The sequence below is a fragment of the Anomalospiza imberbis genome, chromosome 3 (genome assembly GCF_031753505.1).
Source record: "Anomalospiza imberbis isolate Cuckoo-Finch-1a 21T00152 chromosome 3, ASM3175350v1, whole genome shotgun sequence".
Taxonomy (NCBI): Eukaryota; Metazoa; Chordata; class Aves; order Passeriformes; family Viduidae; genus Anomalospiza; species Anomalospiza imberbis.
Window position 1 is genome coordinate 2,857,932 of NC_089683.1, and position 23,729 is coordinate 2,881,660.

Sequence of the window (23,729 nt, forward strand, 5' to 3'; positions counted from 1 at the left end):
TTATTTCTCTCTTCTCTGCCACAAAATCTGCATATGGTTTTCTCTGTCTTTTGTCTTTTTTTTTTTATTTTACTTCACACCTCTGAAGTTTCTGCTGAGCACATCGTAATTCTGCCTTTCCACGGTGCCATGGCTGCAAACTTTGCAAAGATATTATCTTTGGGTGCATTTTCTGAGGAGGAATCAGAAATATAGGAACTGTGACATACACACATTCCAACATGGAAGTTGGCTGATGGCAAATACCATTCCAAGAGCTCAGAGGAGTAGGGAGAAGAGCCTTCAAGCCAAGAAAAGGTTTAACAGAAGAATAAAACAATGGATAATGTCACTGCCACAGAATTCCAGACTGGTTTGGGTGGAAAAGGACCTGAAAGATCACCCACTTTCAAACCCCTGCCATGGGCAGGGACACCTTTCACCATCCCAGGTTGCTCCATGCCCTGTCCAGCCTGGCCTTGGACACTTCCAGGGATCCAGGGGCAGCCACAGCCTCTCTGGGCACCCTGTGCCTGCTCACAGGGAATAATTCCTTCCCAATATCCCATCTAACCCTGACCTCTGGCAGTTTGATCACAGCTAAATTGTGATTGGAGTTATTCATATTAGGTACTGTTTTTTGAGTGATTATATTCACTCCCAAGTATAGATAAAATTCAGACCATAAATGTATGCAAGCAATGCTTTAAAAAAATCCAGAGAGCTGGAAGTGCTCGTCACTGCAGGACTACTCAGATAAAGCTGAGTGGATATCCTGTTCCTTCATTTCATTTATCTGATCAGCACTGTAAGGCTGCAACTGCTGAGGGACAGAACAAAATGCTGGCAGGAGGCTACAAACCCTGAGGAGAAAGGAAAAAAAAATGGTATTGTGCTTTCCAAAAGGCTGAAAAATTCAAGTAAAGTGGATGAGCCTAAGGACCTCAGACAATGCACATTAAGATATAGGGTTTCCTTACGTCACTACCACAATATAAAGGCCCAGAGTTCTGGTCCCACTGAGTGATGTGACCTAATTAATTATACACCAGCACAGGAAGCTTCTTGCTGGGGAAAAAAAAAAAGACCAAAAAATCCCCTAACTCAAAAAACCCCAAGATGACAACAATAACAAGAAGAACAAACCAAAACCCAACCTCCTCAAACAATAAAAAGCCACCCTCCAACACAGTAAAATGCTTCTTGGACTAGATAGCAACCAAAAAAAAAATGGGAAAAATGCTAGATTTGTTTTAGAGGCTTGAAATGGAAGAGAGGAATCTGCAGTTCACAGTCAGATAAGAAGCATATGGTAGAGCTGAGGCAAAACTTAAATCCCCTCGTGCAGCCACCACTCTTAGAGAAGTCCATCCTTCCTCTCCTTCATCCTTCATGTCCAGTCCTCTTCCTTTAGCCAAAAAAAATCACCATTACCCTGACTGCTCCTCTCCTCAAAGGAGCTCCAGTTGGATAATTAATTTTGTAAGGCAGTGTATGCTTATCAAACCTTATGCTTATCAAGGCTGCCATGAACTTTCGAGCACTAATTAAAATGTCATTTTATTTCCCATACTCCCAGAGCAGTGAGAGCAATGCTCATCCCACAGCCAGATTTACGTCCCCAGAATCTGCCCTGCTCTACACAAAACAAATGGATAAAAACATAGCTTATTTTAATGCAAATTACAACCAAGGGAAGATAGTTAGGTACTTCTAAAACTGCAACAACACAAAATTTAGTGCTGCTTTTAGGAGGAGGGCATAAACAGACAGACTTCAGAGCTTCTTTCCAGGAAGGAAAAGCATTCCCAGCAGAGGGAAGGGTGCTGCCCATGCAAGAGCAGCAGATGCTGCATTCCTGCAGACCAAGCTCATGGAAAACAGAAAGCAGAAATACCTAGAGGATGCTGATTGTTGATTTCTCCTTACAGGAGGAGGAGAACAAACAGGCCTGTTGTGTTTTTCCTCATCTGCTGAAATTCAAATAGGTGGAAGAACATCAAATATTGAAGCAAATCCTGAGGTGCTACAGCAGTTCCAATTTTCTCATTTTACTGTAACACACAGAGAAACAAGCTCCTCTGCATTCAGTAGCTTTATTTCAGACTTCACAGAGCCGGTGACAAAATCAGAATAAACCCCATAAGTGTAAGGCAGCATCAGGTGCAACAGTGCCATCCTAAAATTAACACCACCACAACAAAAAAGGACAAATTACCTCAAACTGATGCACTCAAGTAACTAAAAACTTGTTCAAATTTCCTCAGGACAATCACTGTAAGACACTAAGAGGTTTCTCCTTTTCTTTACTTTTCATACTAAACCTGTATATAATTTAGGAAACAAACCCTGACAGTTTTCCTATTCCATTTTCCAAAACACAAGGAAATTAGAAGACTATATGTGATATTATCTGCCTGTGCCTTCCAGGTGACCATACAATCACTGATAATATGATGAGGCATCATCCACCTTCTTAGGAGAGCACCAAACCCTGTCCTGCCAAAGCAGCTCAACCCTGAACATTCAGATTATCTCAGCTCAAATTAGCCAGGGGGACACACCTACACAACCAAAATGACTGCAACAGAGAGTGTGAGAGCTGTACAGCACAAAGTTATCCTGGTTATTTCTGATCAATCATGTTGGAGGGTGGGAAATATCCTCTCTTGCATCTCTTTCTGATCTCATTATATTAATCTGAGATCAAGAATTTGGAATTTAAACTCAAACATCTGCAGAACAAAACTGGTTGAGCATAAAAACAATGAGATATATATTTAGAGAGAGAGAGGGAGAAAGACTCCTCTTAAAACAAGAGAATTTGTCTGTTTTGTCGATTTAACAAGTCAAGAAAACAATTAAAACCTCACAGTCTCATTGAAACTTCAACAACCTGTTACTGGAAGCTTCAGATACAGTTAGGCTTGAAAACCAACACTGTTGAAACATTTCCCTCAAAATTGCCATAAACGGTTCAATAAAAGCTACGTTCCACTCAAATATTAAACACATTCATTCTAATAGCTTCAACATGGCATCAAGAGGGGTTTTGGTTTTGTTTTCTGGTTGCGTTGAGGTTTTTTCAAGAAAACAACCCAGCTCTGGGAAGTGGCCCCTACTGCTGGAAAGGGACTACAGGCAACCTTCTGTTTGCAGCAGAAGTCAACTCCTTGGAGAAATCCCAGCCAAAAGCCTTTGCCAGCTCCAGAGTTTTCCTGAAGGACTGGATGCTGAGCAATTATCACCACCAACCTCCAAATGATGTCTGCAAGCAGATCCCATGAGTACTTCAGAACCTGCAGACAGATTGCACAGCAAAACCCTTCAATTTAGTGAAGAATTAAGGCTGCAGGTACTTTACAAATGTTTTGTAAGGAGAAAAAGCATCAGATTTTTTTTTTAAGGAGAAAAAGCACCAGAGATTAAGAATCAATAAATACAAGTTGAGGGTTGTACTTCAGATCACATGATGTGAAACAAATTAATTTTTCATCTATTTGTTCTTTCTCTCAAATGTAGCAGGTTATTACCAACTTGGTCAAATGAGCAGCAAGATCAAAAAAGGCCTCTCTGATGCTCATCCAAGGAATACAAGGGACGCAAGGATGATTCCAAAAGTGACACAGCCACTCAATTCTCACTTCAGGAAGATATGGTTCATGTGAAAGCAGTTTTCACTTGCCACATGGGCACAAAGCTTTTAAGTAACAGATAATCCTAATTAGCTATGACTATGTTTGCCATCAAAAAAGGTAGACATAAATAGGTGTGACCCAGCTGGTGGGAAGGGAATCAGCTATAAAAGAAATCATTAACACAAGTCTCACCGTTTATTTACTTAAGCAATACAAAATAGGTTACAGGTCTGTTTTAAGCACATTGACACATATATGAGCACAGTTCAAAACTTCTGTTTACTTTTTATCCATCACAAAAATGAATGCAGGGTTTGTGTCTCAGATTTTTCGCTTTTACTTCAGTCAAAGCACGTGAGTTGGAGCAAACACTTCCTCAAAGCACAGCTTGGAAGCGCAGCAAGCCCCTTCTCTCCTGGCAGAACTCCCACTTCTCAATTTTACATGCGATAAGGAGTTTATATGGTGAGCCTTCACCTCCTTGTGCAAATTAATTTCTCCCTTGTGCAGCCAAAGCCTCGGGAGGTGCAGTGGCGGAGCCCTGTGTGCCATTCCTGCTGTCTCCAGGACACTTTTAACAAATTATTTCTACGAACTGCAGAAACTCATCAGAAGTGTTTAGTCATATAATTTTCACATCAGAAGATAATTTTGAGAGAAACAGATGACTGGCAGCTGGATGCAGTCTAGCCTTAATGCACATGGAATTATGAGAAGTCCTCTAAAACCATCAAGTTCCTCAAGTGCCACATCCACACAAATTTTAAATCCCTCCAGGGACGTGGACTCCAGCACCTCCCTGGGCAGCCCCTTTCAATGTTTTAAATCCTCCCAGTGAAGAAATTGTTCTTAATATCCAAACTAAACCTCCCCCAGCACAAGTTCAGCTCCAAATTATAGTTTTAATACCACTTCCTACAAAATAAGCTTTGATAATAGACTGAAAAAGCAATGTTTTCACCACAATTTCATTCACTCATTTAAATTACTCTGTCAATTTCAAATTAGACTTTTCTCTTCCAACTTCTTTAGGCTGTTCAGTAACCAATAAAATCCAGCAGAAATAACTGTAATTTTACAGAACAAGCTCATTCTTGAAGTAAGAGTTGAGCAGGGATACAAGAGAGGCCAAGCTGGCAGTGCAGGAAAACCTCATGGTGCTGTTTTTGCAAACATGAACTTCCTGTGAGCTGTTCCGTGCCCAAAACCCACCGGTTTGGGTGTCAAGAGGGGCAGACTTCCCTTTTTTCTGGATGTCAGCTCTCGGCCTCAGGAATACACACACACTCCCTGCCCCCCCAGCTTCCTGGAACATTGCTGCACATGAAAACATTGCACAAATCTGTTCCCTGGATGACAATGCTGAGATAGCATCTAACCCAGACACTTCATTCTCAGAATTTTATGCACCAGTGTGACACCTCAGCCAGGAGAGCCATTCCTGCTTAACGCAACTGTGTGTCCCTTCCACGCATCCTAATCTGAATTTTCCCCACCCCCGAGCGGTTTAGACAGAATTAATACAATGCCAGGATAGATATGGGGAAGCAAAGGCACAGCAATTAGCTTTCACCCATCTTCAAAGACAATAATATTTCTCCCTTTAAATTGCTTTGCTGTCAAATAGCAACCATACCACAGCATGCAAATGGTCTCAGAGAGCCCAATATTCCATTTCTGGTGGTGTCCAACAGCTGAGACTCCTCAATCAAATGCAGGAACAGCTGGGGACACAGATGCTTGAGATGAGACAGCTCTCCAAGTGGTTCTTGCCTAACATCAGGCAGGATCCTGGGTGATTTTCAAGAAAATGTGGGCATTTTTCCATTACTATCTACCAGTAATTGCCTGTTTTCTTGGGAGAGTGGAGTTCTGCATATTAGTTCCATAAATAGCAATGCCTTCATACATTTGCCTCCTTTTCTGATCAAGCATGTCCTTTCCTAGAGCAGAAGTGAAGTCTGCACCCCAATGTGCTCCTGCTGCCATGTGTTATTTTTTAAAAGTCAATTTTTCCTGGTTATTCCTACCAGTCAACTTTTCCAGTTCATATATATCTACATATTTAAGAACATCTATATAATCCTGTCAGCATTTCCTCTCTAGGCATCTCAACTCTGTGAGTGAGGCAAGTGGATGTTTGTATGCAAAACTGTAAGATACAGAACAAAGGTAAACAGGACCATGATGTGTTTAATTTTTGCCAAATTTTTAAACTGGGATTTTTGCTTATCATTCCACATATATTCCTTGTATAGCTCACTGAAATATGTGATATATATACTTTGTCACATCACAGAGGTATTTTTTAATTTATAACTGTTTTTCCACTCAATGTACATTTACCCCAACCAACACACCCCCTTAGCTATAATTTTCCCACAAGAAATCAATTTACGCGCACTTTTACCACCTCACCGCTCAGGCACTTCCACAATAAAATTAGCATTTCCCAGGATCTCCAGGTCTCTAACACTCCCCACAGCAAGAGCTCCTAAGTCACGACTTATTTTCAGCTCTTAGCAGCTTTAAGGGGAGTTGTGGAGTCACGCTAAGGAGTCACCCACACACCCCAGGCAGGTGACAGGCGGCTTCACCTTGCTTCAGGCAGACCCAGCATTGTGTAACTGCCCAGGCTGGGCCAAGCAGGAGCTTATCCTGCCTCCCCAGCACGGGATTCCTGGCTAACACGGAGCACAGGGAGCTTGTGTGGGCTTGCAAGAACACCCCATTCCAGTTTTTAGCTACCAATCTTGTTTGTTTCTAATTTCCAAGTCACGTGTGTTACCGTTCCTCCGCTTTGCGCTTAACCCTTCAGAAAGAGTGAATTAATGTTGTTTAGTCCTGGAGACCCTAATTCTTGTTTTCTGGTAGCGTTTTCTCAATACCTAAATCTTTGCCAGGATTCTGTCTGAATTGGCCCTAATCTTCATTTCTTCAAAAGGATTAAAAGCTTCTTCAGCTTTGTAAGAAGAAAGAAACTTCATTCCAAAGACAAACTCAGGAAAGTTTTAACACACTGAGTTGTTAATTTTAACCCAACTGCTGCCTGAAGTCCATAATCCACCTGAAATCAGCAATGTATTACCCACCTGAATCATAGTTTGGGTTGGAAGGACCTTAAAGCTCACCCCATTCCAACCCCCTGCCATGGGCAGGGACATTTTCCACCATCCCAGGTTGCTCCAAGCCCCATCTCCTCACAACTTTCTTCAGGACTGTCATATGTCTCAGAAAGAAAACAGGAATTGGAATGGCAGAAGAATCTTCTAAAAATAGTCTTTCCTATGTAAAATATACTTAGGCTTCATCCAGTTCCTCATTCATCAAAGCAGGAATCACTGATCTCCACTGCTGCAAGGCTACAAAAATCCTCAAGATTTTTTCTCAATTTCTAGAACTCCTTAAAAACAAACAAATTGAGTTTAAGTCCACGACTTGATGAGGAAAAAAAAAACTGTCAGAGTGGGTATAGAAAAGTAAACTGGTTTAAATACAGAAAGAGATACCTTAAAAGCAAATCTTTAGAAAGATCCTCAATTACTGAATTATCTACTACAAAGCACTAAGGCATTACAATAGCTGAAGAGGAAAAATCCAGCCTGTTTTAACACACTTGTCAGCTCCACTTAGCTGCACTCATTCCTTGGAAGAGTTTTTTTACCCTGTGCCAGTCTTTGGAATTTCTCTGCTCTGCAAAACAAGAGGGAAAGCAGCTAGAAACCACGAACTGCAACAAAAGTACAGTGAAGTCAGCACTTGTTTCATTTTTCAGCATTTTCTCTTAATAAAAAGGCTCAGAGGGTTTGCTGGGCTGATTTAATGAATGCTTTTGCCTTACAAATACCATGGCTGATTCACAGGGCTGTGCCAGACTGACACACCACTGATCTCTGAGCTCATATCAGTTACACATCAATTACAGTTATGTCTGCAAGACAGAATAAACCTCCTTTGTCTGACCTATCAAAAAAAAAGAAAATCAATCTTTTTAACAGGCCTTGTATGGGAGATGTAAAATTATACCACAAGCAAATTGATAGTTAAAAAAAAAGGCTACAAAGAAACAGGGAGTAATTAAGAGTCAGTTTGGAGATTTTCCAAAAAATTAATTCCCATAAACATTCCAATTGTTGCCCAGGACTTATCTATTCACTTTAATCACAATGAGTTCACACCCTCTTCCAAGCCCCAGCCACCGAGTAAGAATGCTGTGAGTAATCTTTGCAGCACGGAGTAAATCCCGAGTAGATAAAGAAACTTCGGCCTTGACCTTTGCAACAGGGAGACCAAAGGGAGCAGACAGCTCAGGAAGGCAAACAAAAGAGGGGACAAGTCATGCTAATGATATTATCCATCCACAGAGGATCCCTGGAGCTTCACACATCCTTGAGGGGAGGTTTTGATTTACAGAGGTCATTTGGGGAAATTTGTGACAGAACTCGAAGAGCTGTCACAATTAATTTTGTGAAGGCAGCTAAAGAAAAGGGTGAGCATTTCCACACACTATAATTTTAATTTTAACACAAGAAACCACCACCCAACCAAAGCCACCCCCCTCAAAAGCCCAAGGTTAATAGCAAAGCCTGCCCAGCCTGGAGGTCATCCCATGGATTTTAAAATTGATCTTTTGTACGTGATCAAGTTACTGAAACCTGCACAACAGCATTAAAGATTGGTCAATAAAATAACTGCTGCCTCTCTCCAGCTCAGGAAAGGTCATTTCTTGGTTAAGGAATAACAGGAGAATACCACATTTTTTTCCAGCCATATGAAAAGAGACTTTTTTTAAGAGCAAGTGTTTTACATGTACTTATTAATCCTCAAGTCTCTAAATAAATGTATAAATAATATATTCAGTCTGTAGACACAAGAAGAACTGAGGTCCATCAGTTATCACCTGGATTTTCAAAACATTCCTTAATTTTTAATGCCAAATTTGAAACAGCTACAGACACTTTTCTGAAGACTTGAGAACATGTCAGTGGCAATTACATGGACATAATTTGCCCTGTGCAACAGCCAGGTCCCATACACCTCAAGCTGGGGGATTTATTTGCTTCTCCCCATCTCCCAGACTTAGTTTGTCCCAGAGAGGATGGAAGTGGGGGAAAAAAATGCTTAAATCCAAAAGTCATGGGTTGTTTTTCCAAATGTCACTCCCTGCCAGAGCAAGGCTGAGTCATGACAAGTGGGAAGGTGACAGCACTGAATTCTGTCTCTAAAATTCTTTTCCCAGTTCCTAAATTGACCCTGGCATCCCAATGAGAAATGCAGCAAAGCTCTGGAGGTTTTCAAACTTGCCCTGCTTTGCAAGCAGCTAAACTGTGTATTTACTATATTAATTACTTCTCTTTTCCCTGTTTAGTTAGAAGGTTTGCCAGAATTCCTTCAGCTCACTTGAGACACCAGAAAACTCTGAAATCCAAAGGAATTGATTTTGTAACAGAAGGCAAAGTAGTCGATGGTGGATTTGGAAACAGAAGCAGAACCTGAGCATAAATTAAACCCCAGACTTAGAAAAACTGCAACTACAACTAACCTCCTCCTGGAGCTGATATTTAAAATTCCTCTGATGGAGCTGCAGAAGCCAAGACAATTCAGCAGCAGCCTCCCAAGGGTGTAACCTGTTCCAAAAGGACCCTGTTATAAACTCTCACCTCTCCAGCTTGTGTTTTTGGGATCTGCTGTCTCACCATGTGCAGGCAAACCCACAGTATAGTTAACAGGCCTCCACTTTCCCCTCTTCTATTAAATCACCCCAGATAAATTTCCTATGCTTCCTGCTTGGATTAGCAATGGCCATTTGTGAGGATGCAAATGAAGCATTCTTCTCACACTGAGCTCACCACCTTGTCTGGGACCTCAAGCCACTGCCAACCCAGCCCTCCCCTGCCAAGGCACACGATTTACATGATGTGTGGCTGCCCCATGAACGTTTTTAAACACATCTCAGGGACTATAAACCAGGCATTTCATAGCCATGTTTCAGAGAAACTACCAGTAATGTTTTTAATCCAGCTGTGGCTGACTTGGCTTCTGAAAATCTCAATTTCCTGCCGTTTTTAGAGGCTCAAATCAATGTAGGGTTTTGGCAGCTGAACAATGCACATGTTCCTGGAGGAGGAGAATATTGATACAAACAAAAACACACCCCCACACACAGCCTGTTTGGTTTTAAGTAACTTATTAAAGCTCCAGTCCCACTGTCTGTAATAAATCTTTCAGCTAATGACAACAGAAGGTAAATACTGCACCTGATGATCTCTTGTCCACTTGGGTTTGAGGAGTTGAAATTATCAGAGATCAGTTAATAAATACTGATACACAGCTCAGCATCACATGAAAATTTAAACAAAGCTTTTCTATGTGCTTAATTTTACACATAGAATTTTTCTCCTGTTACCTTTAAGACCTCTTCCCTTTCCCCCCCCCCAGAAAACAGACGACTGACTGCAGACATCCAGCAACAGGTTTTGCCTTTTCCTGCACCATTATTTTGTTACATGCATGTATTTTTCCATTTCCTCCCCTTGCATCAAGCAATAAATTAAATAGTCACAAGCTTAACTCTATCACTTACTACATGACTTTTCAGTTTCACAGTAATTTAACAGATTAATGCCACTTCCGACACAAACTTCTCCACAGATTTTTGATGCATGGAATGCCCCACTGTCAAGTAACTCCTACAGCTACATCTCTCCAGAATGTTCCCATTCACCTTCTTACACCATGACCATTACAAGAAAACAACTGTGAAAATTAATTTCATCCCAAAATGACAAACTGTGCTGTGCTCAAATTGCTTTGCAGATTTAAATTTCTCCTGTCCCACAGCAGCACATGAGAAAAAAAAATGAATGTTCATGGACTTATTAACCACTAACACATTGTTGGGAGCAGGAAGAAAATGCACAAGGTTTTCAAAGCAACTTCCCAGCATAGTAAAAATCAGCCTTATTTTATGGATGATGGCAATTACACTGCCGAAGGAATATATATAATTTTTTAATTAAAAGCCTTCTATCAAGGCCTACATTTCCCAGTTGTTAGACTCATATTTAATTTATGCAACCTGACTTTCCCAATTCAAAAATCTTACCTGGCATCTCCTTTTGAAAGGTTGGTGTTTACAGGGTGAAGAATAACCTTGTTTGCATCCACATCCACCACACATTTTGTATGCAGATCAAGCTCTATAAAGAAATGAGAGAGTGTCAAGTGCTGCCCCTAAAGCACTGGGATTATATACACCATTACTTCCTCCAGACACCAAATTTATTCATGCAGTCTGACAGCCACCCATCAGCCAGAGAATAGAAACAGGACTTTTGCCAAATTCCACTTCTAGGGATATTCTGATGGGATGGATCCTGTCCAGCTTTAAAGCAAGCACTCTTTTCAAAGCAATAAAAAGCATTTGGGTTTCACTGAAGGACAATCAGCATATACAAGGGCAGTATGAAATTTCTTCTGGGGGAAAAGAACCATTTAGGCTTGGTACCACTTTGACAGCTCTTCTTATTGCTCCCTCAATGCCTCCCAGGGAAAGCTGCCCCTGCCATCTGCAGCACATTTTCCCCGGCCACTGCTGTGATATGGTGCCAGCTGTCAGTCCTGGGGCACCTGCTCGCAGAAATTCAAGTCCCATCAAAAATAATTTAGGTGCAAGCACGTAGAAAAGGGCTTGTCCTTCCCCCACAGGCTCCAGGCAAGTCCAGCTCTCCCGAGTGACGCCAAGCAGGGGGATGTGGACTATGAGTAATGAGGATATTTGGAGTGTGTGAGAATTCTCGGCTGGCCATAGAGGCGGGGAAAGCAAAATAAAAGCTTCAGATAACACTGACAGCAGTCCAAGGTATCCACCCAGTGACAAATGGAGTTAGGTATGGGATAAAGCACACAGCCTGCACCCAAAGTCACTGCTACTGGAGTGACTATAGCACTGGACACAAACAAGTCCCTGCACGGTGACACTGGCCCTGTGCTGCTCCCAACTGCTGATTCTGATGGGTGTCATGGCCAAAGTCACTGCTACAGACATCCAGGACATGAAGCCTGGACACAAGTCCCTACACAGTGACACTAACCCTGGAAAGGGCTCCCAGGTGATGATTCCAATGGCCAGGACACTGTTCACACCCAAAGTCACTGCTACAGACACCCAGGACATGGAGCCTGGACACAAACATGTCCCTGCATGGTGACACTAACCCTGGAAAGGGCTCCCAAGTTCTGATTCCAATGGCCAGGACACTGTTCACACCCAAAGTCACTGCTACAGACACCCAGGACACGGAGCCTGGACACAAACATGTCCCTGCATGGTGACACTAACCCTGGAAAGGGCTCCCAAGTGCTGATTCCAATGGCCAGGACACGGCTCACACCCTCCCACGCTGGGATGACGAGGGACTATGCTGAATAACCTCCACACAGGGTTCAGCACCTCAGCTGAATCACCCAAATACGCTCGTGTCTAACCACGTTAATTATAATCCTCATCCTCCTTCATCTCTGCTCTTTCCTCCTCAGTCACCTGTACTTGCTCTTTCACCTCACAGCACCTTATAAACTCAGTCTGGAAATCTCTCAGGCTGTGCTTATTGCACAGCATCTTGTAGACTTCTTTCTCCTGATAAGTGACACAATAAGAGGGAGTTTCTTCCATGAACGTTTTTGGAAAGAAATGTTACAGAATTTGCTACCTGACATGCAGCAAAGAAAGCCAAAGCTCAAGTTCACTGCCCAAACATGAAACTGGAACCCTCCTGAGCAAAACTGCTCCTTGTTATTACACTGTGCTTCTGCAGGAGGAAGAGCCAGACGAGTTCCAGAAGCCAGTGTTTATTTTAATTTCTCCCCACACCCTGAAAGCCAATTTACCTATTATTAATATGCAACACATGCTTGCTCAGATGAAACCACGTTCTCCGTACGTCCCATATCCGACAAGGCACTTTATCTTGGTCTGGCTGGTTAGTGATTAACACTCTGTATTGCAGTGACCTGCTTTTCCCAGCTCCTGAGGAAGGGTTTTACCTGCCTCATGCAAAGCAAAAAGGTCTGCAAGCAGCATGCTTTCTGCCACATTTTTTAATGCAGCTCTTGAGAGAGAATGCCCATGGCAGGCTTTGTATCCCTGACTGCCCAGTGAACTCCATCTTACCAGTGCTCATTAAACCTCTCTTTGTGAAATGCCATTAAGAAAGCACACAGGCAGGACAAAAGACTTCCTTAAAGTCAAATGTCGTCGCAAGAAAAAAGGTTCAAAGCCAATTTGTCCTGTGCAATATGCCTTGTTTGATTATCACTCTCACACAGGTAATGTTAAAACCCCTCACCTTGGTGTGCTGCACGGTTTTGGAAGATGTGGTGAGCCAAGCTAGCAGCTATTTCCAAACAGAGAGGTTCCAGTCCTTCCCTCCTGTGCCTGCTGCTCACCTTCTGCCACTACTGTGCTCAGCAGATCCTCTGTAAGTCATCTCAAGTTACTTCAACAGCAGAAAACTACCCAACATGGAAAACAGATGTATCCAGACCCTATGGAAAACTCCATCAGCCCACTGAAAGCTTGGCCATGCAAACAGGTGGGGAGACCTGTGCAGAGGGAAGAGAGGAGCTGGGAGAGAGCTTGTCCCAGCTGAGATGAACTGCTCCACCAGTTCATGGTGTCACATGAAACAAACCCCTAAGAAACAGTTATATTGAGCGTCTAAGCTGTGTCTGGATCCAGACAGCCTTAAGGCTGCTTATCCCAGTTACCTTGGCCAAAGGCTCACATGGAAACTCTCCTTTCAGCTGAAGAAACAGTTAAAATCCTGTTTGAACAGCACATCACACACTTTCTTCAAACTCTGGCTCCATTACATTCTTTTGCAGATTTCTAAATTCTTTAATGCTTCCGGTACACTGAGAGATGAATCTTGCATTAGCCACTACTGAAACTTATATCATCAGCACTTCCACCTCGTTACATTTTTAATATCATTAAAGCAGGTTGGCCTTATAGTCAAATTATCTGCCTGCTCTCTTGGATATGATCACACAAGGACTCCACCCTTACTTTTACTAGTTTCAGTGCCTCCCAGATGAGCTGGGTACTTGCTGCTCCTGAACAACAAACAAAATTGGGATGCACCAAGATAAGATCATAAGGATGCACATCCAAACACCCCAATTAATTCGTCCTGTACTAAGGACTCACTTCTCAAAGTTTGGTATAATTTTCTTCAACTATTCAGGTGTGGTTTTTTCAGGCAGCATGAAATTCAGAAATTGAAGGTGAAATTAAAAGATGACAGAAGCAGCTGTCAAACTTTGGAGATTTATCTCAAATTTTGCCCCTCAAACAAAAAGAAATCTACCTATTATTATTGCTAACTTGCTTCTACCTTCAGTCATTACCGAGCAAACACAATCAACTACTCATTTGCTTCATCAAGTCAAGAAACTAATCAGCTAATTCCTCTTGGAAGAATTAAAACTCAAACTCTCAACATCAAGAACCATTTATTGCAGAGAATGAAAATCTCTTTCACAGCTTCAGAATAAGAGAGCTGTGACATCCATAATAAAAGGCTAACACGTATCTGAGTCACTTCTCCACATTTACATTTCACAGCAGTAGAAGTGTTAAGCAAAGCTGGGCTGAGTGTAAAAATAATTGGTAGTGTTGTGTCCAAGCTGCTCAGAGAGAGTTCCTTGGATGAGTTTTTATTTTACTTGTGAAACTAGAAGGTGGGGGCTAAAGGAACCCACTCTCCTTCCCCTTTCCCTTGATTTTTCAACACCTCACACCAATCTAAAACTGGGATTCAGTGTAGATCATAGCTGAAACCACACTTGTGTAAATCCCAAATCACTACTACTACGCCTTGGATAAAAGCATTGTGGGTGTTGTAAAAATAACTCACTCCCCATATATACTTTGGGCTTTTTCACTAAGAAATTCCGTGAGTTTCAAACAGGGTGGGAAAGTCAGCAAGCAAGAGAGAGCTGGAAAAGCAAACCCAGGAGCAGCCTAGCACTGCAAGGAACAGTGGATTCAGCAGGCATGGCCCATTCCCACTACAGGTAAGAATTTCCAATCCCTCTGTAACAACAGTCACGTGTCTGGTAATCATAAACTCACCACAGCAGATTTTCCACAACAGAGTTAAGAAACACTGGCAGTGGTGCCACTTGAAATTGTACTAATCAGGTTTAGGGCAGAGACAAGGAGTGTGTGTGAATCCCGGAGGAAGGGGAGAGAGGTATTTTGGAAAATGTTGGATGCTTTCACCTCTGGGAAATTTCTGTCTTTGCTCACGGATCTGGCAGGGAACTGCGTCCATGGACTGGCTGCAACTACTGACAACAGATAATGTTGTACCTAACTCTAGAGGCACAACAGAAACACCTGAACTGCCACGTGGTGACACTGCATCTTCCTCAGCCATGGCCCTAAAAACCATGCCACTGCAGGTCACTGCATTTCAGACCCAAACAAAATGATCCTAAGAGAAGGCTTTGCAGGGCAGCTTGAAATAATCTTAAGGTGAACAATGATACAGTAAATAAGGGGGGTATGCAAGGTTTTAAACTCACGGTTTGGGGGGGCATGGTGTAATGAGAGCTTTTAGTACCACAGCCAGGGTAGATGAAAGGTCTGTTACAAATTATTTCTCCATATTTTCCACTTTACATTCCCTATTTTTTTCCATTGTATAAAATGGCAGTAACCCTCCTGTGCCTAGAAGTGCTACAAGAGAGCTGGAGAGGGAGTTGGGACAAGGGATGGAGGGACAGGACCCAGGGAATGGCTTCCCACTGCCAGAGGGCAGGGATAGATGGGATATTGGGAAGGAATTGTTCCCCAAGAAGGGGGGAGGCCCTGGCACAGGGTGCCCAGAGAAACTGTGGCTGCCCCTGGATCCCTGGCAGTGTCCAAGGCCAGCCTGGATGGGGCTTGGATCAGCCTGGGACAGTGGAAGGTGTCCCTGCCCATGGCAGAGGGTGGAATAGGATGAGTTAAAGGTCCCTTGCAATTCAAACCGTTCCATGATTCTATGAATTAAGGGAAAGCACTTCCCAATTAATCAAGAGCTTTGATTTCCATGCAAGTTTTTCCATTAAATCTCAATTTAAGACATTAGTTTATGAAGGTTGACAATTTTCCAGCCCTTTCAAACACTCAATTTGATCCTGACCCCCACTGAAACAGAACTGTGAATCTGGTGCTGTAAGACAGGTCAAATAAAAGTTGTCTCAGATTCCTCCTGGTTCCCCTACCAAATTTAGGACAGCTGTACCTTCAGTGACACCTTGGGACCCTTTGGAGATGGGCCTCAGGCTCTGTAGAGTCACTGGGAACCAGAACAACTAGTCCTGCAGAGCTTCACAAAAGCTGGAAAAGCCAACTGAAGTATAACAAATAAAACATGAAAGGTTTAAAGTGCCTTTCCTAAGCTCATAAGCCAAAATTGGCCCCAAATACAAAAGCTCAAATAATCTCCTGTGAAGACAGACGATAGAAATTTTATATTTTAAATTGCCAGTAGATTTTCAGGAGATTAACATTCCCTTGGAGGTTAGTCCTGGAATGTTGTACCCTGAGCCGTCAAGTTGCATTGGATAAGAAATCACAATTGGTTTCTCATACCTTTCTTGGTCTGGAAAAGCAAATGGCAAAAACTGAGAAATGTTTAACCAGTAACTTAAAATATTTGTTTATCACACAAATCAACAAAAAAAAAATAGAGAGGCTGTTGCTTCTGGTTTTCTGTTGTTTTTTTGTTTGAAAAAAAAAAAAAAGTGAAAGCCAGTTCAAAGACAACAAGTCCTCAAGTTTCCCTGCCAATATTTGTTTCCCAAGAGTGACTTTTCTCTTTGCCAGGTAGGAGCCAACACAAATAAAGGCAAAACCAACTGAGGAGATGTGAATGTGAAAGTAACTTCCATCTACATGATAATGCTGAGGGCTTACATGGAAAAAAGAGTGTAAAACCAAGACATAGTGATAAATTCTGACAAAAATGCAGTCATCTCACTTGTACTTTACGTCTTCCATCATGAAGGCACCTTTCAAGCTTCTCTTGCTATATGAACCGCTCAAATGTATGTCATGAAATTTTCAGTTTGCAGCAATTAAAGGTCATTAAATATGTACGAGTGCATCTGGAAGGGCACATGATGCTATCAAAGCCTGTCCATGAGGGGAAAGTCAACTCAAACTCATGAACACATGGAACAGGCAAGGTGCCCTCTCATGTTAATTCCATGTTGTCCAAATGCTTAAAAAAGTGTTCATTCCTCTGCTGCTTCATTTTCTGCGAGGAAAGAGCTTCCCAAACAGCTTTAGTGAAGGCGCTTCATGGATCTGGACATGGACCTTGCTCACAGCCAGCTCTGCTGCTGCAAACACCCTTGGGCTCGTGGGGACAGAGTAAATAACTCAGTGTGGGGACTCTGGTGAGCTCCCAGGGAAGTTCAACACTCTGGAGTTATCAACAGGCATGAAATGCCTGAATCTGCTCAGCCACCAAGCACCCTAAAGCCAAGGCTGAGCTATTCCAGGTGTATCTGATCTTCAGGAGGACCAGCCAACCTGAAACCAGAGCAGCAAGGGAACCTCCCCCTGCACTTGGAGCTCAGAGGGTGCAATTAGCACTAAAATTCCTTGGAAGGTGCAATTAGCACTAAAATTCCTTTGTGGCATCCACACTGGATGTCTGGAGTCTCTGGCTGTGCAGGGGAGTAAGGCCGCAGCACCTCAGGAGCTCTCAAAATACAATTGCCTCACAAGATGAAACATTAACTCCGCATCCTTTACCCATTTGGCATCTTATCTCAAGGTTAATCCTGCTTGTAGCCCAAACGCTGTTTTATAGCTTATCAACCATCACCAGGAAATATTCCAAACTCCAGGCACTCTTGCATGACAAGGATAATGGTGAAGAAAAGCCTTGTGATTTGCACATTGCCATCAGGATACAACAGGTGCCATTTCACGCCTTCCAATACTGTAATTAATCTTATAAACCTGCTTGCACAAACTCCAATTTATAGAGAAGTTGTCTCTGTTGTAATTTCCATGGCAAAACAAACAAGAGCACAGGGACAACCCCCACCTCCTCACCTCAAACCCCAAAAACATTTCAAGTAGCTGGAAATGAAACCTCCTCCAAGAAGAGTAGGAGGACATAAAATTACCACCTGACACAGTGATCAGAAGCTTGTACAGATACAGAAGCAAATTCCTTCCTCACAAGCACTGGAAACAGAACCTTTAGCATCAAAGCACGAGAAGATCCCTGTTTCAACACTGATAGTCTGGATAAATATACATATCAACATAACAGATACCTGAATGTGTATTTACAGGCAATACAGGTATTTAAACTGGGGCTGCAGGTCTTACACTACAATCCAAGAACAGTTTAATCCAGATATTTAAACTGGAGCTGCAGGTCTTACACTACAATCCAAGAACAGTTTAATATGTTCCAAGAACAGTTTAATATGGCAGCATTGCCAGAATACAGGCAGTTGCTTTCCTGCCTTTCTTGTTCAAAAAGTATTGACTCAAGTGAGATGTAGCAGTCTGGACTGGCTTAAGTGTCATCAGCAACATCCTTGAGCACAAGTCACGTTCTTTTAAAATCGAACAACTTTTATCAGCATTAATTAACATGACACTGAACTGATTCAAAAGCACAAGGAAACACAGTGACTTAATATACTTATGTACTGCCTGTACCCAAACATCACCTGAAAACAAAGCATTCAGGCAGAAAATTCTTAATTAAAAAGCCTTCAGCTGTCATTGGCTTTGCTTCATGGTATGGCTTGAGATTTGCATTTACCTGAAATATGATGAATATCTGCTAAGAGAAGTCAAACACGGCACTTATAAAAGGAAATCCACTGCAAATCTTAAATAAAACAGCAGAAGAACTTCCTGATTGTTATCAAACCCCCATTTGAGTAACGCAGCGCACTAGGAAATACTTTAGTGAATTACAGAGCCAAGAAAATAAAAGACCAGGAGCCTTATCTAACAAAGCAGTACTGAATTATTTAATTCATAAAAGCCTGTTAATCGAGATCCCAGTTTGCAAAGCAGAAAGGATGTAAAAAAAGACGCCTCAGTTGCCACCCAGGAGAGCCTCCAGCTTCAGACGTGGCACTGCAAACATGTGGACACAGCAGCATTTTTATAAAAGCAAAGCTTCCACACGGGCTTGGGAGGATTGAGGTCTAATTTGAAGCGAGATCCAAAATAAAGTAGCCTGGATACATAAAAACCCCAAACCCAAGTACAATTAGAAATGCTTCCTCTCACTAAAAATTAGTGCTATAAACTGAGTTTATGGATTACCACTCTGCAGGAGAATGAAGCAAGACCCTCAATCCAAACACCCTGAAATGTGAGTGCTATAAATAACCAATTATTTGATACACAAATCCCTTCCACATGCAGGCAAGGAACCCATTATACTTTTATGAGCTGTAAAAACTCCTAACAGTTAAGCACACCACTTTTATTAATCTAATAAAGCCTTGCCTTAAGAAATTCATAACTCAAACACCAAAGACAACCACCACCACCACAAGTAAACACCGAGAATATTTCAAAGCTTAACTTTCCACAGTCTCAGCCATCTAACAGGTTTGCAATGTTAAGCCCTTCGGTGCAGAGGGAAGGAAAGAACATTACTCGTGATCTTGGAGAAAACAAATACTTGCTTCACATCCAAAGTCCCAGAACTCCATACAAATAGTGCTCAGAACAAAATGTGTATGGAAGAGCTTCCAGGAAAGCTGTCTCTTGCCTCAAAACTTAATTAAAAAAAAGCAAGGCCACAGAAGTCTTGCAAATGGATGACTCTTCAGAAAATCAGTTGCAAAAATGCTTAAATTTAACATTAAATAGGTAAGAAAATCTGTAGCCTTGGTACCACTGTCTGTTTCTATAAATTCAAGGTGCATCAGAAATACCATAGGGAGGTATCAGTTGTTTAGACCCAATCAAAACATCTGAACTGTGACAAATAATCTGCTGGGAAAAAAACATTTCCAGGACATTTTGTTTGAGGGAGAAAGTTACATGGATCTTCTAGGCTAGACTTAATTGTATTTAGGCATCGCTCACAAATAACAGGATGTTTAATAGCAGCACACTGCCAAGAGTTGGGGGTTCAGGCCCCCCTTCTCTCTGACGAGCATCAAGGACTGATACTCAAATGTCCCTCACTCCTGGACCAGGTTCCTGACAGGAGTCATCTTCTCCATAAGATTTTTAAGTTTATACAGAATAAAAGACAAACAGAAGTTGGACTTGTGGATCCCTTCCAACTCAGGATATTCCATGAAAGAGAGTACTAAGATACAATCTAGATTTCCTCTAGATTCCTTTACTTCCTCCACTGCTTCCCCGCAGTTCCTGGCTGGAAAGGGACATGTGGACAAACTCAGGGCTGAACAGACTAAGGATGCATGTGGGAGGGAGAGGTGCATTAGTCACCCCTGGAGATTCCGAACTTCACTGATCGAGGCCCTGTGCAAGCTCATCTCATCCGACGTGCTCCAGAGGTCCCTTCCAGCCTGAATTATTGTCTAACCCCGGGGGTGAGGAACACCAAGCAGTCAGGAGACGCCTGGGGCACAGCCAAGGAAATGACCTATGTCAGGAAAGGGACATGAGCAAGATCCCAAATCTGTCACCGACACCGGGCACCACCTTCCAGCTCCTCTCCCAGCTCCCACCAACTCCTCCACACGGCCATTCCATCTCCTCCAACCAATTCTCTGTAAGGATGGATTCTGCTCTGTTTCGAGAGCTGGCACCTAAAGTTTAACAAAATGCAGCTTTTGATCAAAACAGCCTCGGTTTCCCTAAACCACCAGACTGTAAAGACATCAATTCCATCTCTTGTGCTGGAAGTCGGACTCAGGAGCTCCTCTGAACTGAGTGAACATTCCCCTGCTGCTGTTTTACAGGCATAGAATCATTGTATTTAATACTTTAACCCTTTATCATAGAAAGGAAATAAAAAGATATTATATGTCAGATGATGTAGGCAATAAAGGGCTTCCCCTCTCCCTCCTTTTTTTGCTTCAGCTACTAAACTGACTTCACTGGATTCCCTTTCCCCAAAAGGAAATATTGGCATACTCCTGTGAGAATGTGGGATTAAAAAAAAGCCATCCTACACTTTCTTGGATTTCTGCCTTCTTCACCTTCCCATTCCTTGGCTGAAGCTGCCTTTTTATACTTGCTTCCTCATCATCCAGAGCAAGTTTTTCTAATTAAGACAAGTAATAAACATTTAAACAGCTGCCCAGACCACGGTCTGATTAACATAACCCTTAGGCAAGTTTCGTTGAGGAGGAAAAAAAAGCCAACAACAACCCAAAAACAACAACAAAAAATTCTCTTGTCAATTCTCGCTTCCTCTTCTGTATTCCCTTGCTTGTTTTTCGTCCTTGTGTCGCTGTCCTCTGGTTAACAGCGTCCCACTCAAGCACCGAGGGCTGGAGAGCAGCGGGGTGCATTGAGCACAGGGCGAAATGCAGAAAAAGAGGCATTTTCCCCCAAATCCGCAAAGCAGGAAGAAGGAAGGGCTGTCCCAGCAGGAACCGGCTGTAAAGCAGGTGCAAGAGGTGTGGAGAGGGCTGTTCCCCGGGGGAGCGGACGAGGCAAAATAAAGCCATAAACCCAGGCAGGTTTGGGAAAAGGGATATCGGGAGAGGGGGGCGAGCACAGCGCGGCTGCGGCCGCACACCCGCCTGTGCCTACCCGGGCTGTGTTTATTCCTGATAAATAATTAAGCACACACGGACACGCACCGATTCACCCGCACTGGGGCACACCTGTCCCGACCGACACCTGTCCCCAAGGACCGGCACCCCCGGCCCGCGCCGCTCCCGGGAAGGACAGGGGAAGGGGATGCTGAGGAAGATGGGGGAGTCTCACCTCGCCGGTTCATGGGGCGGACACGCACCGCCACCTTCACTTTGGAGTCCCCCATCCTGCCGCTCCAGCCTTCGCGACTCCCCCGTCCCTGCCCGGCTTCCGTCTGCCGAGGGAGAGCCGGAGCGGGGAGGAGCGCCGGGGAGGGAGGCGCCGCGCCGGGCCAATGCCGGCCGGACTACAACTCCCAGCGAGCATCGCGCAGCGTCACGCCTCCTCAGCTCCCGGCGGGCCGCCGCGTTGCGCGCTGGGAGATGTAGTTTTTCTCCCGCCTCCAGCTTGGTGAGGAAGCAGGCTGGCTGAATCATGGAATTAATTAATGTGGGAAAGACCTCTGCGCTCATCCAGTTCAACCTGTGATCCATCACTGCCTTGTCACCAGACCAGAGCACTGAGTGCTATGTCCAAGTGTTCCTTGGACACCTCCAGGGATGGGGACTCCAAAATCTCCCCTGGGCAGCCCCTTCCGAAGTCTAAGCACAGAATCACAAAACTGGTCAATCTAAAAGTGACCATAGCGGGTCATCTGGTCCAACCCCTCTGCTCAAGCAGGGTCAACCCAGAGCACAGGGCACAGGATTGCATCCACACAGTCCTGGAACATCTCCAGTGAGGGAAACTCCACACCCTTTCTGGTCAACCTGTTCCAGTGTTCGGTCACTGCACAGGAAAGAAGCTCTTCCTCATGTTCAGGTGGATCTTCCTGGGCACCAGATTTTCTGCGAATAAATTCTCCCTAATGACCAACCTAATGACCAACCTGGCACAGTTTGAGGCCGTTCCCTCTCATCCTGTCCCTGTTCCCTGGGAGCAGAACCCGATCCCCCTGGCTGTCCCCTCCTGTCAGGGAGTTGTGCAGAGCCACAAGATCCCCCCTGAGCCTCCTTTTCTCCAGGCTGAGCCCCTTTCCCAGCTCTCTCAGCCACTTCTGGTGCTCCAGCCTCTTCCCCAGCTCCATTCCATTCCCTGGACATGCTCCAGCCCCTCAATGTCCATACTGAAGTGAGGGACCCAGGCATTGAATGTTTGGATGTGGAGTCCTTCAGAATAGAGGGATTCATCAGGGAATCCCAGCCAAAATGGTATTTATGGAGTGCAGGAAGCTCAGGGTCACCCCAGGCCCTGCCACTCTACCCAGGGTGGCTGCAAGGGAAGCCCATCACATCTCAGTTCCCTCCTTCTGGGGAAATACTGAGGTATTTCATGTTGAGCAAACAGCATTGCCTCTGGAACTTACACACCTCACCTTGGAATTTCCTCTGTGTTCCATGGGGTTTCTGTCCATCAGAAATCACTTTATAAGTCACAATGGATTAAGATCACAGAATCACAGAATGGTTTGGGTTGGAGGGGACATTAAAAGCTCAAGTCGGTCCAAAGCGACCCCTTCCACTATCCCAGGTTGCCCCAGGCCCCAACCTGGCCTTGGACACTTCCAGGGATCCAGGGGCAGCCACAGCTTCCCTGGGTAACCTGTGCCAGGGCCTCCCCACCCTCACAGACAGGAATTCCTTCCCAATATCCCATCTCTCCCTGACCTCTGGCAGTGGGAAGCCACTCCCTGTATCCTGTCCCTCCATCCCTTGTCCCAAGTCCCTCTCCAGCTCTCCTGGAGCCCCTTTAGGCCCAGAAGGGGCTCTGAGCTCTCCCTGGATCCTTCTCTTCTACAGGTGAACCCCTCCAGCCTGGCTCCAGAGCAGAGGGGCTCCAGCCCTTGGAGCATCTCTGTGGCCTCCTCTGTTTTTACTCCAACAGCTCCACATCTTTCCTGTGCCAAAGACCCCAGAGAACCATCATGAGCCACAACTCAAGGTAAGGACCATGGGTCAGGTCCTGTCTGGACCTGGTTTCACAGAGCAACCCCAGGTGGGTCCAGTGTCAGCGAATGCAGCTCAGTAAAAACCTCAGCAGGAATAACCAGACACAGCCTGAACAATATCACAATTTATCCTCACTAGACCCCTCAACTGCTCAACCACAGCCACCTATTGCAAAGACCGAGAACGAACCCAAAACGCAAAGATGCAAAAAAAAAAACCCAAATCTCATTTAAATGGTCATGGTTGAAAGAAAACCCTTGCTATTTTAGTTCAAAACAAGGATGTTGCTTTGAAAGGGCAGATTTCAGCAAGGACAGACCCCCCCCCCCCCAA

At 43.8% G+C, this 23,729-nt stretch overlaps 2 protein-coding genes across 7 annotated transcripts in view; one reads left to right on the top strand and one right to left on the bottom strand.

The window, feature by feature from the left end:
* Positions 1-21,735, bottom strand: part of KIF13B (kinesin family member 13B) — a 120,144-nt gene extending 98,409 nt beyond the window's left edge. For 3 of the 6 annotated variants that reach the window (XM_068183164.1, XM_068183165.1, XM_068183163.1), the window contains exons 1-2: positions 21,580-21,735; positions 10,723-10,816 (exon numbers count right to left, since the gene is read on the bottom strand). In XM_068183164.1, the coding sequence (XP_068039265.1) occupies positions 10,723-10,816; positions 21,580-21,634 (149 nt within the window). In that variant the 5' untranslated portion in view covers positions 21,635-21,735. Of the gene's footprint in view, positions 1-10,722; positions 10,817-11,486; positions 11,609-11,710; positions 11,847-21,579 lie in introns of those variants that run through there. The other 3 variants (XM_068183166.1, XM_068183168.1, XM_068183167.1) reach the window with 2 other exon arrangements.
* LOC137470132 (serine protease 55-like) overlaps positions 1-23,729 on the top strand; it is a 371,058-nt gene that overhangs the window by 24,731 nt on the left and 322,598 nt on the right. The window lies entirely within an intron of this gene.